Raw genomic sequence first — 16,697 nt, forward strand, 5'->3', positions numbered from 1 at the left:
TAAGCAGAATTATGAAAGGGAAAAAGAAAAAACAAAAGTGTTTACGAATTTTGGAGGAAGCGAAAAACCTGTCTTTTGAAATGTGCCAGGTCATAGTCACTGGGAAAGACATGAGAAGGTAGAAAGTTCCAAAGGTTCGAAGTGGAGGGAAAGAAGCAATTATTAAACGACCGACCTTCGAGTTGCTGTTGGCCACACAGTAATCATGTGACACAACAGCTTGTCGAGCATTGCGTGGTCTAGCTCGTGATGGGGGCACACAAGCAGCCAGCTCTCGGGTGCAAAACCAAAGTAATACCTATAGAAGAGGGATAGTGAACCAACATTGCGGCGTAGGGCAAGGGGGTCAAGTTTGGAAGTTAGCCTGAGACAGTTCATCAATCGGACCACTTTCGGCTCATCTCCTATTCTAATCCACGTACATCGAGAATAAACAGGCTTAATTGTTCTAACTTTTAACAGTGTTTTTCGTAGCGTCTGTGAAATAGATTTTTATCCACAATGTAATATCGTTCGTCCAGTGATGTCACGAATGCACCCAATATCCTAATGGCAGAGGACATCTTAGGAGTCGAAATGACCATGGCCATTCCTACTTCTATAAGGTCAACCACGCAGGGCAAATTAGAAGAGGCACGTTTTCATAACATTTTATTTACGACGACTCTTTGAGCTGGTCATATCAGTAAATCAAAAACTAACATGTGGCATCCAGCTGAATCACCAGTTTAGCAATTGACAAAATCAAAGCGGCACTAATGCTTACTGGTGATCCTCACAGCTTACGAGGTTAATCACCGTCATATCTAATCACTTTGCTGATATATTATTGTCAGTCTTAGAATTCCAGTCAAGCGACACTAAGAGTATCTAATGAAATCATTTCATGACAAAGAAACTTCATTTTATCTGCGCAATCAGCTGGGGTTAGCACTGGATCTGGGTGCAACCTTAGCATCAAGCAGGACCCTCTTTCCGAATTGGGAGACCTAATGATATCAAGGTCGACTTCGGTATTATCCTTCCACAGCCAGACCCCATCCGGGGACCTCGAGCCTCCAACCCAGAGAGTATCTCCTGAAAAAAAAAAAAATTAATCACTACCATCTTCCTTCCTTGTGACTTCAGAAAGAAAACTTCAATTATCATCTTCGTATAACAGTCTGGTTTATTGTGTAGCAAGCTAACTGTGAGATAGCAGGTTATAAAAGGACTTACCGTCTAAGTTACTGCCTATTTGTTGGACAGCCGCTGCATTCGGGATTTTCGCCAGGGTACCTCCCCTCATCGAACAAATTATAGTGGCTTCATCGAAGACGAGTTCTAAGGAAACTACATCGTAGCAGACATCCTCGTGTGATATTTTACCCTCATCACATCTGGCTTGGACATCAACTGTTGCGGGAAACAAGACGTGACATCTGAGGCTATATAACTAAAAGTATATATATATATATATATATATATATATATATATATATATATATATATATATATATATATATATATATATATATATTGTTTTTGGATGGGGTTGTTAGGGAGGTGAATGCAAGAGTTTTGAAGAGAGGGCCAAGTATGCAGTCTGTTATGGATGAGAGAGCTTGGGAAGTAAGTCAGTTGGTGTTCGCTGATGATACAGTGCTAGTGGCTGATTCGGGTGAGAAACTGCAGAAACTGATGAATGAGTTTGGTAAAGTGTGTGAAAGAAGAAACCTGAGAGTAAATGTGAATAAGAGCAAGGTAACTAGGTACAGTAGGGTTGAGGGACAAGTCAATTGGAAGGTACGTTTGAATGGAGAAAAACTGGAGGAAGTGAAGTGTTTTAGATATGTGGTAGTGGATTTGGCAGCGGATGGAACCATGGAAGCGGAAGTGAGTCATAGGGTGGGGGTGGGGGCGAAAGTCCTGGGAGCGTTGGAAAATTTGTGAAAGGCGAGAACGTTATCTCGAAAAGCAAAAATGGTTATGTTTGAAGGAATAGTGGTTCCGACAATGTTATATGGGTGCAAGGCGTGGGCTATAGATAGAGTTGTGCGTAGGAGGGTGGGTGTGCTGGAAATGAGATGTTTCTGGTGTGAAGTGGTTTGATCCACTAAGAAATGAAAGGGTAAGAGAGATGTGTGGTAATAAAAAGAGTGTGGTTGAGAGAGCAGAAGAGGGTGTTTTGAAATGGTCTGGTCACATGTAGAGAATGAGTGAGGAAAGATTGAGAAAGAGGATATATGTCAGAGGTGGAGAGAACGTGGAGAAGTCGGAGACCAAATTAGAGGTGGAAAGATGGAGTGAAAAAGATTTTGAGTGATCGGGGCCTGAACATGCAGGAGGGTGAAAGGCGTGCAAGGAATAGAGTGAATTGGAACGATGTGGTATACGGGGTCGACGTGCTGCCAATGGATTAAACCAGGGCATGTGAAGCGTCTGGGGTAAACCATGAAAAGTTCTGTGGGGCCCGGATGTGGAAAGGGAGTTGTGGATTCGGTGCATTATACATGACAGCTAAAGAATGAGTGTGAACGAATGTGGCCTTTGTCTTTTCCTGTTGCTACCTCGCTCACATGCGGGGGGATGTGATTGTCATTTCATGTGTGGCGGGGTGGCGACGGAAATGAATAAGGTCAGACAGTATGACTTATATACATGTGTATGTATATGTATACGTCTGTGTGTGTAAATATATGTATACAATGAGATTTATATGTGCGGGTGTGGACGTGTATGTACATACTTGTGTATGTGGAAGGGATGGGACATTCTTTCGTCTGTTTCCTTACGCTACCTCGCTAACGCTGCAGACAGCGACAAAGTATAATAGGAAAAAGATTATATATATATATATATACATATATATATATATATATATATATATATATATATATATATATATATATTTTTTTTTTTTTTTTTTCTTTTTCCGCAGTCTCCCGCATTTGCTAGGTAGGGCAAGGAAACAGACGAAAGAAATGGCCCAACCGACCCCCCATACACATGTATATACATACGTCCACACACGCAAATATACATACCTACACAGCTTTCCATGCTTTACCCCAGACGCTTCACATGCACTGATTCAATCCACTGACAGAACGTCAACCCCGGTATACCTCATCGATCCAATTCACTCTATTCCTTGCCCTCCTTTCACCCTCCTGCATGTTCAGGCTCCGTTCACTCAAAATCTTTTTCACTCCATCTTTCCACCTCCAATTTGGTCTCCCACTTAAACTCGTTCCCTCCACCTCCGACACATATATCCTCTTGGTCAATCTTTCCCCACTCGTTCTCTCCATGTGACCAAACCATTTCAAAACACCCTCTTCTGCTCTCTCAACCACGCTCTTTTCATTTCCACACATCTCTCTTACCCTAACGTTACTTACTCGATCAAACCACCTCACACCACACATTGTCCTCAAACATCTCATTTCCAGCACATCCACCCTCCTGCGTACAACTCTATCCATAGCCCACGCCTCGCAACCATACAAAATTGTTGGAATCACTATTCCGTCAAACATACCCATTTTTGCTTTCCGAGATAATGTTCTCGACTTCCACACATTCTTCAAGGCTCCCAGGATTTTCGCCCCCTCCCCCACCCTATGATCCACTTCCGCTTCCATGGTTCCATCCACTGACAGATCCACTCCCAGATATCTAAAACATTTCACTTCCTCCAGTTTTTCTCCATTCAAACTTACCTCCCAATTGACTTGACCCTCAACCCTACTGTACCTAATAACCTTGCTCTTATTCACATTTACTCTTAACTTTCTTCTTTCACACATTCCACCAAACTCAGTCACCAGCTTCTGCAGTTTCTCACATGAATCAGCCACCAGCGCTGTATCATCAGCGAACAACAACTGACTCACTTTCCAAGCTCTCTCATCCACAACAGACTTCATACTTGCCCCTCTTTCCAAAACTCTTGCATTCACCTCCCTAACAACCCCATCCATAAACAAATTAAACAACCATGTAGACATCACACACCCCTCCCGCAAACCTACATTCACTGAGAACCAATCACTTTCCTCTCTTCATACACGTACACATGCCTTACATCCTCGATAAAAACTTTTCACTGCTTCTAACAACTTTCCTCCCACACCATATATTCTTAATACCTTCCACAGAGCATCTCTATCAACTCTATCATATGCCTTCTCCAGATCCATAAATGCTACATACAAATCCATTTGTTTTTCTAAGTATTTCTCACATACATGCTTCAAAGCAAACACCAGATCCACACATCCTCTACCACTTCTGAAACCACACTGCTCTTCCCCAATCTGATGCCTTCACCCTCTCAATCAATACCCTCCCATATAATTTACCAGGAATACTCAACAAACTTATACCTCTGAAATTTGAGCACTCACTCTTATCCACTTTGCCTTTGTACAATGGCACTATGCACGCATTCCGCCAATCCTCAGGCACCTCACCATGAGTCATACATACATTAAATAACCTTAACAACCAGTCAATAATACAGTCACGCCCTTTTGTAATAAATTCCACTGCAATACCATCCAAACCTGCTGCCTTGCCGGCTTCCATCCTCCACAAAGCTTTTACTACCTCTTCTCTGTCTACCAAATCATTTTCCCTAACCCTCTCACTTTGCACACCACCTCGACCAAAACACCCTATATCCGCCACTCTATCATCAAACACATTCAACAAACCTTCAAAATACTCACTCCATCTCTTTCTCACATCACCACTACTTGTTATCACCTCCCCATTTCCACCCTTCACTGAAGTTTCCATTTGCTCGCTTGTCCTACGCACTTTATTTACCTCCTTCCAGAACGTCTTTTTATTCTTCCTAAAATCTAATGATACTCTGTCACCCCAACTCTCATTTGCCCTCTTTTTCACCTCTTGCACCTTTCTCTTGACCTCCTGTCTCTTTCTTTTATACATCTCCCACTCAATTGCATTTTTCCCTGCAAAAATCGTCCAAATGCCTCTCTCTTCTCTTTCACTAATAATCTTACTTCTTCATCCCACCACTCACTACCCTTTCTAATCAACCCACCTCCCACTCTTCTCATGCCACAAGCATCTTTTGCGCAATCCATCACTGATTCCCTTAATACATCCCATTCCTCCCCCACTCCCCTTACTTCCATTGCTCTCACCTTTTTCCATTTTGTACTCAGTCTCTCCTGGTACTTCCTCACACAAGTCTCCTTCCCAAGCTCACTTACTCTCACCACCCTCTTCACCCCAACATTCACTCTTCTTTTCTGAAAACCCATACAAATCTTCACCTTAGCCTCCACAAGATAATGATCAGACATCCCTCCAGTTGCACCTCTCAGCACATTAACATCCAAAAGTCTCTCTTTCGCGCGCCTGTCAATTAACACGTAATCCAATAACGCTCTCTGGCCATCTCTCCTACTTACATACGTATACTTATGTATATCTCGCTTTTTAAACCAGGTATTCCCAATCACCAGTCCTTTTTCAGCACATAAATCTACAAGCTCTTCACCATTTCCATTTACAACACTGAACACCCCATGTATACCAATTATTCCCTAAACTGCCACATTACTCACCTTTGCATTCAAATCACCCATCACAATAACCCGGTCTCGTGCATCAAAACCACTAACACACTCATTCAGTTGCTCCCAAAACACTTGCCTCTCATGATCTTTCTTCTCATGCCCAGGTGCATATGCACCAATAATCACCCATCTCTCTCCATCCACTTTCAGTTTGACCCATATTAATCGAGAATTTACTTTCTTACATTCTATCACATACTCCCACAACTACTGTTTCAGGAGGACTGCTACTCCTTCCCTTGCTCTTGTCCTCTCACTAACCCCTGACTTTACTCCCAAGACATTCCCAAACCACTCTTCCCCTTTACCCTTGAGCTTCGTTTCACTCAGAGCCAAAACATCCAGGTTCCTTTCCTCAAACATACTACCTATCTCTCCTTTTTTCACATCTTGGTTACATCCACACATATTTAGACACCCCAGTCTGAGCCTTCGAGGAGGATCAGCACTCCCCGCGTGACTCCTTCTTCTGTTTCCCATTTTAGAAAGTAAAAAAATACAACGTGCGTATATATATAATGTGCGTAAGACAAGGGAATCAATAGGAACTTCAGTGAACGGGACTAAAGGGGAGGTGATAACAAGTTGTGGTAATGTGAGGAGATGGAGTGAGTATTTTGAAGGTTTGTTGAATGTGTTTGATGATAGAGTGGCAAATATAGGGTGTTTTGGTCTAGGTGGTGTGCAAATGAGAGGGTTAGGGAGAATGATTTGGTAAACAGAGAAGAGGTAGTAAAAGCTTTGCGGAAGGTGAAAGCCGGCAAGGCAGCAGGTTTGGATGGTACTGCAGTGGAATTTATTAAAAAAGGGGTGGCTGTATTATTGACTGGTTAGTAAGGTTATTTGATGCATGTATGACTCACGGTGAGATGCCGAAGGATTGGCGGAATGCTTGCATAGTTCCATTGTAGAAAGTTCAAGACGATAAAGTTTGTGCTCAAATTACAGAGGTATAAGTTTGTTGAGTATTTCTGGGAAATTATATAGGAGGGTATTGATTGAGAGGGTGAAGACATGTACAAAGCATCAGATTGGGGAAGAGCAGTGTGGTTTCAGAAGTGGTAGAGGATGTGTGGATCAGGTGTTTGCTTTGAAGAATATATGTGAGAAATACTTACAAAAGCGAATGGATTTGTATGTAGCATTTATGGATCTGAAGTAGGCATATGATAGAGTTGATAGAGATGCTCTGTGGAAGGTTTTAAGAATATATGGTGTGGGAGGCAAGTTGTTAGAAGCAGTGAAAAGTTTTTATCGAGGATGTAAGGCATATGCACGTGTAGGAAGAGAGGAAAGTGACTGGTTCTCAGTTAATGTAGCTTTGCGTCAGGGGTGTGTGATGTCTCCATGGTTGTTTAGTTTGTTCATGGATAGGGTTGTTAGGGAGGTGGTGAATGCAAGAGTTTTGGAAAGAGGGGCAAGTATGCAGTCTGTTGTGGATGAGAGAGCTTGGGAAGTAAGTCATTTGTTGTTCGCTGATGATACAGCGCTGGTGGCTGATTCGTGTGATAAACTGCAGAAGCTGGTGACTGAGTTTGGTAAAGTTTGTGAAAGAAGAAAGCTGAGAGTAAATGTGAATAAGAGCAAGGTTATAAGGTACAGTAGGGTTGAGGGACAAGTCAATTGGGAGGCAGTTTGAATGGAGAAAAACTGGAGGAAGTGAAGTGTTATAGATATCTGGGAGTGGATCTGGCAGCGGATGGAACCATGAAAGCGGACGAGAATCATGAGGTAGGGGAGGGGGCGAAAATTCTGGGAGTGTTAAAGAATGTGTGGAAGCCAAGAACATTATCTCGGAAAGCAAAAAATGGGTATGTTTGAAGGAATAGTGGTTCAAACAATGTTATATGGTTGCGAGGCGTGGGCCATAGATAAAGTTGTGCGGAGGAGGGTGGATGTGCTGGAAATGAGATGTTTGAGGACAATATGTGGTGTGAGGTGGTTTGATCGAGTAAGTAATTATAGGGTAAGAGAGATGTGTGGTAATAAAAAGAGTGTGGTTGAGTGAGCAGAAGAGGGTGTTTTGAAATGGTTTAGTCACATGGAGAGAATGAGTGAGGATAGATTGACAAAGAGAATATATGTGTCAGAGGTGGAGGGAACGAGTTTAAGTGGGAGACCAAATTGGAGGTGGAAAGATGGAGTGAAAAAGATTTTGAGTGATCGGGGCCTGAACAAGCAGGAGGGTGAAATGCTTACAAGGAATATAGTGAATTGAAACGATGTCGTATACTGGGGTTGACGTGCTGTCAATGGATTGAACCAGGGCATGTGAAGCCTCTTGGGTAAACCATGGAAAGTTGTGTGGGGCCTGGATGTGGAAAGGGAGCTGTGGTTATGGTGCATTATACATGACAGCTAGACACTGAGTGTGAACAAATGTGGCCTTTGTTGTTAATTCCTAGCGCTACCTACCGCACATGCGTGGGGAGGGGGTTGTAATTTCATGTGTGGCGGTGACGGGAATGAATAAAGGCAGACAGTATTGATTGTGTACATGTGTATATATGATTATGTCTGTGTGTGTGTGTATATATATATATATATATATATATATATATATATATATATATATATATATATATATATATATATATATATATATATATATATATTTCTTTTCTTTTAAACTATTCGCCATTTCCCGCGCTAGCGAGGTAGCGTTAAGTACAGAGGACTGGGCCTTTTTTGGAATATCCTCACCTGGCCCCCTCTGTTCCTCCTTTTGGAAAAAAAAAAAAAAAAAAATGAGAGGGGAGGATTTCCAGCCCCCCGCTCCCTCTCCTTTCAGTCGCCTTCTACGACACGCAGGGAATACGTGGGAAGTATTCTTAATCCCCTATCCCCAGGGACAATATATATATATATATATATATATATATATATATATATATATATGCGTTGAGATGTATAGGTATGTATATGTGTGTGTGTGGACGTGTATGTATATACATGTGTATGTGGGTGGCTTGGGCCATTCTCTCGTCTGTTTCCTTGCGCTACCTCGCTAAACCGGGAGACAGCGACGAAGTATAATGAATGAATGATATATATATATATATATATATATATATATATATATATATATATATATATATATATATATAGGGTGGGGGAGGGGGCGAAAATTTTGGGAGCCTTGAAAAATGTGTGGAAGTCGAGAACATTATCTCGGAAAGCAAAAATGGGTATGTTTGAGGGAATAGTGGTTCCAACAATGTTGTATGGTTGCGAGGCGTGGGCTATGGATAGAGATGTGCGCAGGAGGATTGATGTGCTGGAAATGAGATGTTTGAGGACAATGTGTGGTGTGAGGTGGTTTGATCGAGTAAGTAACGTAAGGGTAAGAGAGATGTGTGGAAATAAAAAGAGCGTGGTTGAGAGAGCAGAAGAGGGTGTTTTGAAATGGTTTGGGCACATGGAGAGAATGAGTGAGGAGAGATTGACCAAGAGGATATATGTGTCGGAAGTGGAGGGAACGAGGAGAAGAGGGAGACCAAATTGGAGGTGGAAAGATGGAGTGAAAAAGATTTTGTGTGATCGGGGCCTGAACATGCAGGAGGGTGAAAGGAGGGCAAGAAATAGAGTGAATTGGAGTCATGTGGTATACAGGGGTTGACGTGCTGTCAGTGGATTGAAGCAAGGCATGTGAAGCGTCTGGGGTAAACCATGGAAAGCTGTGTAGGTATGTATATTTGCGTGTGTGGACGTGTATATGTACATGTGTATGGGGGGGGGGGGGGGGGTTGGGCCAGTTCTTTCGTCTGTTTCCTTGCGCTACCTCGCAAACGCGGGAGACAGCGACAAAGTATAAAAAAAAAAAAAAAATATATATATATATATATATATATATATATATATATATATATATATATATATGTATATATATATATATATATATATATATATATATATATATATATATATATATATATATATATATATATATATATATATATATGTGTGTGTGTGTGTGTGTGTGTGTGTGTGTGTAAATATATCTTAATCCAAGATTCGAACCAAGGCTAGGCCCGTGATTCACGTTGAGCACTACACCAAGGAAATTCGTAATGAGACTGACTGAGACTCAAAGACATATTCACCTCTAATTTCACTTAGTTGACGTTCTAAAACGTACTGACGTTTACTTAAACGTATATTTACTTGATTGGACTTACCGGAGCAAGTGAATCCATCACCGATAAATCCATCCCAACAGGTGCAAGTAAAGCTGCCAACATTGTTGGTACAGGTGGCGTTGGTGTCACAGGGAGACGAAACTGCTGAACATTCGTCAACATCTGATATAAGGAGGAAATTCAATACAGATTATATTCCTGTAGGAATAAGTCATCCTTTGGTTCCAATATGACATATAGAAGGAAGCTGTGTGTATATATATATATATATATATATATATATATATATATATATATATATATATATATATATATCATGTAACCCTGGGGATGGGGATACGGGAGAAAGAATACTTCCCTCGCATTCCTCACGTGTCGTAGAAGGCGACTAAAGGGGATGGGAACGGGGTGCCAGAAACCCTCCCCTCCTAGTACTTTAACTTTCTAAAAGGGGAAACAGACGGAGTCAAGCGAGGAGTGCTCATCCTCCTCGAAGGCTCAGATTGGGGTGTCTAAATGTGTGTGGATGTAACCAAGATGAGAAAAAAGGAGAGATAGGTAGTATGTTTGAGGAAAGGAGCCTGGATGTTTTGGCTCTGAGTGAAACGAAGCTCAAGGGTAAAGGGAAAGAGTGTTTTGGGAATATCTTGGGAGTAAAGTCAGGAGTTAGTGAGAGGACAAGAGCGAGGGAAGGAGTAGCATTACTCCTGAAACAGGAGTGGTGGGAGTATGTGATAGAGTGTAAGAAAGTAAATTCTATATTGATATGGGTCAAACTGAAAGTTGATAGAGAGATATGGGTGATTATTGGTGCATATGAACCATGGCATGGCATGAGAAGAAAGATCATGAGCGGCAAGTGTTTTGGAAGCAGCTGAATGAGTCTGTTAGTGGTTTTGATGCACGAGACCGGGTTATAGTAATGGGTGATTTAAATGCAAAGGTGAGTAATGTGGCAGTTCAGGGAATAATTGGTATACATGGGATATTCAGTGTTGTAAATGGAAATGGTGAATAGCTTGTAGATTTATGTGCTGAAAAAGGACTGGTGATTGGGAATACCTGGTTTAAAAAGAGAGATATACATAAGTATACGTATGTAAGTAGGAGAGATGGCCAGAGAGCGTTATTGGATTACGTGTTAATTGGTAGGCTCGGGAAAGAGAGACTTTTGGATGTTAATGTGCTGAGAGGTGCAACTGGAGGGATGTCTGATCATTATTTTGTGGAGGCGAAGGTGAAGATTTGTAGAGGTTTTCAGAAAAGAAGAGAGAATGTTGGGGTGAAGAGAGTGGTGAGAGTAAGTGAGCTTGGGAAGGAGACTTGTGTGAGGAAGTACCAGGAGAGACTGAATTCAGAATGGAAAAAGGTGAGAACAAAGGACGTAAGAGGAGTGGGGGAGGAATGGGTTGTATTTAGGGAAGCAGTGATGGCTTGCGCAAAAGATGCTTGTGGCATGAGAAGGGTGGGAGGTAGGCAGATTAGAAAGGGTAGTGAGTGGATTTGTACGTAGCATTGATGGATCTGGAGAAGGCATATGATAGAGTTGATAGAGATGATCTGTGGAAGGTATTAAGAATATATGGTGTGGGAGGCAAGTTGTTAGAAGCAGTGAAAAGTTTTTATCGAGGATGTAAGGCATGTGTACGTGTGGGAAGAGAGGAAAGTGATTGGTTCTCAGTGAATGTAGGTTTGCGGCAGGAGTGTGTGATGTTTCCATGGTTGTTTAATTTGTTTATGGATGGGGTTGTTAGGGAGATGAATGCAAGAGTTTTGGAAATAGGGGCAAGTATGATGTCTGTTGGGGATGAGAGAGCTTGGGAAGTGAGTCAGTTGTTGTTCGCTGATGATACAGCGCTGGTGGCTGATTCATGTGAGAAACTGCAGAAGCTGGTGACTGAGTTTGGTAAAGTGTGTGAAAGAAGAAAGTTGAGAGTAAATGTGAATAAGAGTAAGGTTATTAGGTACAGTAGGGTTGAGGGTCAAGACAATTGGGAGGTAAGTTTGAATGGAGAAAAACTGGAGGAAGTGAAGTGTTTTGGATATCTGGGAGTGGATCTGGCAGCGGATGGAACCATGGAAGCGCAAGTGAATCATAGGGTTGGGGAGGGGGCGAAAATTCTGGGAGCCTTGAAGAATGTGTGGAAGTCGAGAACATTATCTCGGAAAGCAAAAATGGGTATGTTTGAAGGAATAGTGGTTCCAACAATGTTGTATGGTTGCGAGGCGTGGGCTATGGATAGAGTCGTGCGCAGGAGGGTGGATTTGCTGGAAATGAGATGTTTGAGGACAATATGTGGTGTGAGGTGGTTTGATCGAGTAAGTAATGTAAGGGTAAGAGAGATGTGTGGTAACAAAAGAGTGTGGTTGAGAGAGCAGAAGAGGGTGTTTTGAAATGGTTTGGTCACATGGAGAGAATGAGTGAGGAAAGATTGACCAAGACGATATATGTGTCAGAAGTGGAGGGAACGAGGAGAAGTGGGAGACCACATTGGAGGTGGAAAGATGGAGTGAAAAGGATTTTGAGTGATCGGGGCCCGAACATGCAGGAGGGTGAAAGGCGTGCAAGGAATAGAGTGAATTGGAACGATGTGGTATACCAGGGTCGACGTGCTGTCAATGGATTGAACCAGGGCATGTGAAGCGTCTGGGGTAAACCATGGAAAGTTCTGAGGAACCTGGATGTGGAAAGGGAGCTGTGTTTTGGTGCATTATTACATGACAGCTAGAGACTGAGTGTGAACGAACTGACCTTTGTTGTCGTTTCTTAGCGCTACCTCGCACACATGAGGGGGGAGGGGGTTGTTATTCCATGTGTTGCGAGGTGGCGATGGGAATGAATGAAGGCAGACAGTATGAATTATGTACATGTGTATATATGTATATGTCTGTGTGTGTATATGTATGTATACATTGAGATGTATAGGTATGTATATTTGCGTTTGTGGACGTGTATGTATATATATATATATATGTGGATGTGGGTGGGTTGGGCCATTCTTTCGTCTGTTTCCTAAGCGCTACAAAGCAAAATAGATAAAATAAAGAAATATATATATATATATATATATATATATATATATATATATATATATATATATATATATATATATATATTATACTTTGTCGCTGTCTCCCGCGTTAGCGAGCTAGCGCAAGGAAACAGACGGAAGAAGGGCCCAACCCACCCACATACACATGTATATATATGCATGTCCACACGCGCACATATACATACCTATACATCTCAACGTATATATACATACCTATACATCTCAACATATATATACACACACTGACATATACCTATATACACATGTACATAATTCCTACTGTCTGCCCTTATTCATTCCCATTGCCACCCCGCCGCACATGAAATGAAAACTCCCTCCCCCGCATGTGCGCGAGGTAGCGCTAGGAAATTACAACAAAAGCCACATTCGTTCACACTCAGTCTCTAGCTGTCATGTATAATGCAACGAAACCACAGCTCACTTTCCACATCCAGGCCCCACAAAACTTTCCATAGTTTACTCCAGACGCTTCACATGCCCTGGCTCAATCCATAGACAGCACGTCGACTCCGTTATACCACATCGTTCCAATCCACTCTATTCCTTACACGCCTTTCACCCTCATGCATGTTCAGGCTCCGATCACTCAAAATCTTTTTCACTCCATCTTTCCACCTCCAATTTGGTCTCCCACTCCTCCTTGTTCCCTCCACCTCTCACATATATATCCTCTGTGTCAATCTTTCCTCACTCATTCTCTCCTTGTGACCAAACCTTTTCACAACATCATCTTCTGCTATCTGAAGCACACTCTTTTTATCACCACACATCTCTCTTACCCTTTCATTACTCACTCGATCAAACCACCTCACACCACATATTGTCCTCAAACATCTCATTTCCAGCACATCCACCCTCCTCCGCACAACTCTATCTATAGCCCACGCCTCGCAACCATATAACATTGTTGGAACCACTATTCCTTCAAACATACCCATTTTTGCTTTCCAAGATAACGTTCTCGACTTCCACACATTTTTCAACGCTCCCAGAACTTTCGCCCCCTCCCCCACCCTATAATTCACTTCCGCTTAAATGGTTCCATCCGCTGCCAAATCCACTCCCAGATATCTAAAATACTTCACTTCCTCCAGTTTTTCTCCATTTAAACTTACCTCCCAATTGACTTGTCCCTCCACCCTACTGTACCTAATAACCTTGCTCTTATTCACATTTACTCTCAGCTTTCTACTTTCACACACTCTATTTTTTTTCTTTTTTTTTTTACTATTGCCAGTTAGTAGTGTGAAGTGAGGGAAGGTCTATCTACATATATGCTGTGCTAGGTTGTTGTTTGTCGGCAAACCGACCTAACTATATGTTGATAGTGAAAGAAGTTGTTAGTTGGAAGGAGTGTATGGATACCATAAGAGGAAGATTGTAGATCAGATTGCTGATAGCATAGTTAGAAATAAGTTAGGAGATGGCAGTTAGATGATGTTTCGGATGTAAATGGATCCCGGCTTAGGTTGCCGACTTGGACACAGCGACCTGCCAGCACCGCTCACCTTCCAGTGCGGCCTGTCGCACGGGAGCAATGGGCAACCCTGCCAAGGCGTCCACCACCCCGCCCGACCACCCGACCTCAGGAACTGGTACCTGCCATTGGGAACCACGGGAGAACAGCCTAATCCCGCACATCCCAAGCCAACAAAGGGGAGATGACCTTACGCCTGCCCGGTGGCCGACACCAGATGTACAAGGCAGACTCCAATTTTTAACCTGTGCTCTTGGACCACATCCTGTGAAGGGAGTGAGTCCAGGTTAGGGCTTTGACTCGTGCACACCTCAAGGTCCCGGTATGTCAGCCCTAACCCTCTGAGAGCACTCGCGCTTTCTTGACACCATGCACCTCGCCAACTTAAGGTGGCCGATGTTACGTGCACGGTGTCTTTCCCGGTGTATTCCCGTACGCCTTGTAAGACTTCCGGGGTACCGTAGTAGCTGCACTTATGATGGTGTGCAGCTGAAAGCGGGAAGTGAACCCCAGAGACCTGAGTGTCAATGATGTAGGCCTCTGTGCCTTTGGAAGCCACGATGTCCGGCTTCCGAAAGGACCCCACAATCGGAATGCGCGGCTCGCAGGACACCTCATAACCCCTTTGTCTCAGTCGCCCAGCCAAATAGGCACAGATGTTTTCGTGCCGTTTTACCCTCCCGCCGTGTGTACGAGGGCACATCTGTGCGATGTGCCCGAGCGTACCTGGCTTCTGACAGGTGTCACAGAGGCCGTTGATCTCGGGCCGGCCTCTGGACGCCCTGGCAGGGGTGGGTAATACGCCTATCCGCACTTGGACAACCCTCACATAATCAGCGCCTGACAGGAAGCGGTTCCCGCTATTCGCCCATTTGCTCACCTGAGGCACAGCGGCAGATGGAGTGAGAGCCGCACCGTCGACGGTGCTGACCAGGTTGGCCCTCCATACGTGCTGGCGTTCGGATTTACTACCCGCCTGTCGACCAGCAATGCATGCGGGTCCAGACCAGCGCTGCAGCTTGCTCAACACTGCAGGCTCCCGGACAGCCGCCTGAATCACTGGGTCGGTCGAGGTGAGTAGTTTTTCGAACCGCGCTTGTTTATTTAGCCGGACGGTTGAAACAAAGTCTGGTATACCCAGCCCACCATCTCCAGTTGCCGAGTGGAAGAATGCACAGGACACGTCATGGGCTAGGCGCAGCCAGCGGCGGACCGCCACTCGCACTTGCCTGTCCATGCGTGCTAACTGAGTCTTATATACTTCCCCCAGCACCAGTCGATGCATGAGCTTGGGCATCAGATGCTCCACAAGCAACGCAATCCGCTGTTGAGGTTTTAGAGGGGCTCTGGTGATGTTTCGAAGCCCCTCTTCTAGCAGAGCCCCGTATGACTTACGCCGGCCCCCGGACCCGACAAGAATCCCGAGGTACTTGTATTCGTCCTCAGCTCTCATGGATCCGACAGCGCTACCCAAGAGTTGGAACGTCCTGTTCTTATTGACGTACCAAGTCTTGCGCTTGCCGTCGACCTCCATGCTGAGGGTACGACACTTGCCTGGATTGACCTGAAGTCCAACCCCCGCGAGGGTCACAGCCATCACGTCCATTGCCTTCTGCAAGCCAGTGGGCGTCTGCGCAACCAGGACCAAATCATCGGCAAAAGCCAATGCTGACGCTGTTTGGTCACCCAACTTAACCCCTACACCGGTCTCCTTCACCCTTGCGATTCCCTCGTCAATCACAAGGTTGAAGAGAATCGGTGATAATGGGTCCCCCTGTTTGACCCCACGAGTCATACTAATCTTGTCCGACATCCCGTTGCTGCCTTCGATGTTAGTGAAGGATCTGTCATACGTCGACATAATGTATGTCCTGACGAGGGCAGAAATGCCCTTCCGCGACATGGCCCGCTCGATAGTGCTATGATTAACACTATCGAATGTTTTGGCCATGTCGAGGAATGCCAGGTGCACACCGTGGGCGTGTGCCCGCGCACGACCGACGATCGCATCCAAGATCGTGAGGTTCTCAAGGCATCCGTCCACTGGAACGAATGCCTTTTGAGCTCCATCGATCTGGACGAGGCTCGAGATGCGGCTGCTCAAGATTTTATGTAACAGGCGGACTACGGCACAGGAGATGGTGATAGGCCTGTAGTCCTTGGGTTCGGTTGGGCTGGGTACCTTAGGTATCAGCACCGTTCTATTAGCCTTCAATGGCTCTGGTAACGCAGACGTAGCTATCCAGAGGTTAAACATTTTGGCCAGAACCCTCGGAGGAATGGACTTCAGCAACCGAGTCGACATTCCATCAGGTCCAGGAGCAGATGTTCTGGTGGCTTTGAGGTGGTGTGCTACCTCGTCTACGGTTATGATCTCTGCCAGTTGTTCACGTGTTAGGTCAAAATCGGT

General features: G+C 44.0%; 1 protein-coding gene across 1 annotated transcript in view; it reads right to left on the minus strand.

Moving 5' to 3' along the window:
- Window positions 1-636: 636 nt before the first annotated feature.
- Window positions 637-16,697, minus strand: part of LOC139755270 (uncharacterized) — an 84,742-nt gene continuing 68,681 nt past the window's right edge. The window contains exons 12-14 of the mRNA XM_071673389.1: window positions 9,776-9,898; window positions 1,219-1,395; window positions 637-1,077 (exon numbers count right to left, since the gene is read on the minus strand). Of these exons, the coding sequence (XP_071529490.1) occupies window positions 851-1,077; window positions 1,219-1,395; window positions 9,776-9,898 (527 nt within the window). The 3' untranslated portion in view covers window positions 637-850. The remainder of the gene's footprint in view (window positions 1,078-1,218; window positions 1,396-9,775; window positions 9,899-16,697) is intronic.

This window comes from Panulirus ornatus, chromosome 19, assembly GCF_036320965.1.
Source record: "Panulirus ornatus isolate Po-2019 chromosome 19, ASM3632096v1, whole genome shotgun sequence".
Taxonomy (NCBI): domain Eukaryota; kingdom Metazoa; phylum Arthropoda; class Malacostraca; order Decapoda; family Palinuridae; genus Panulirus; species Panulirus ornatus.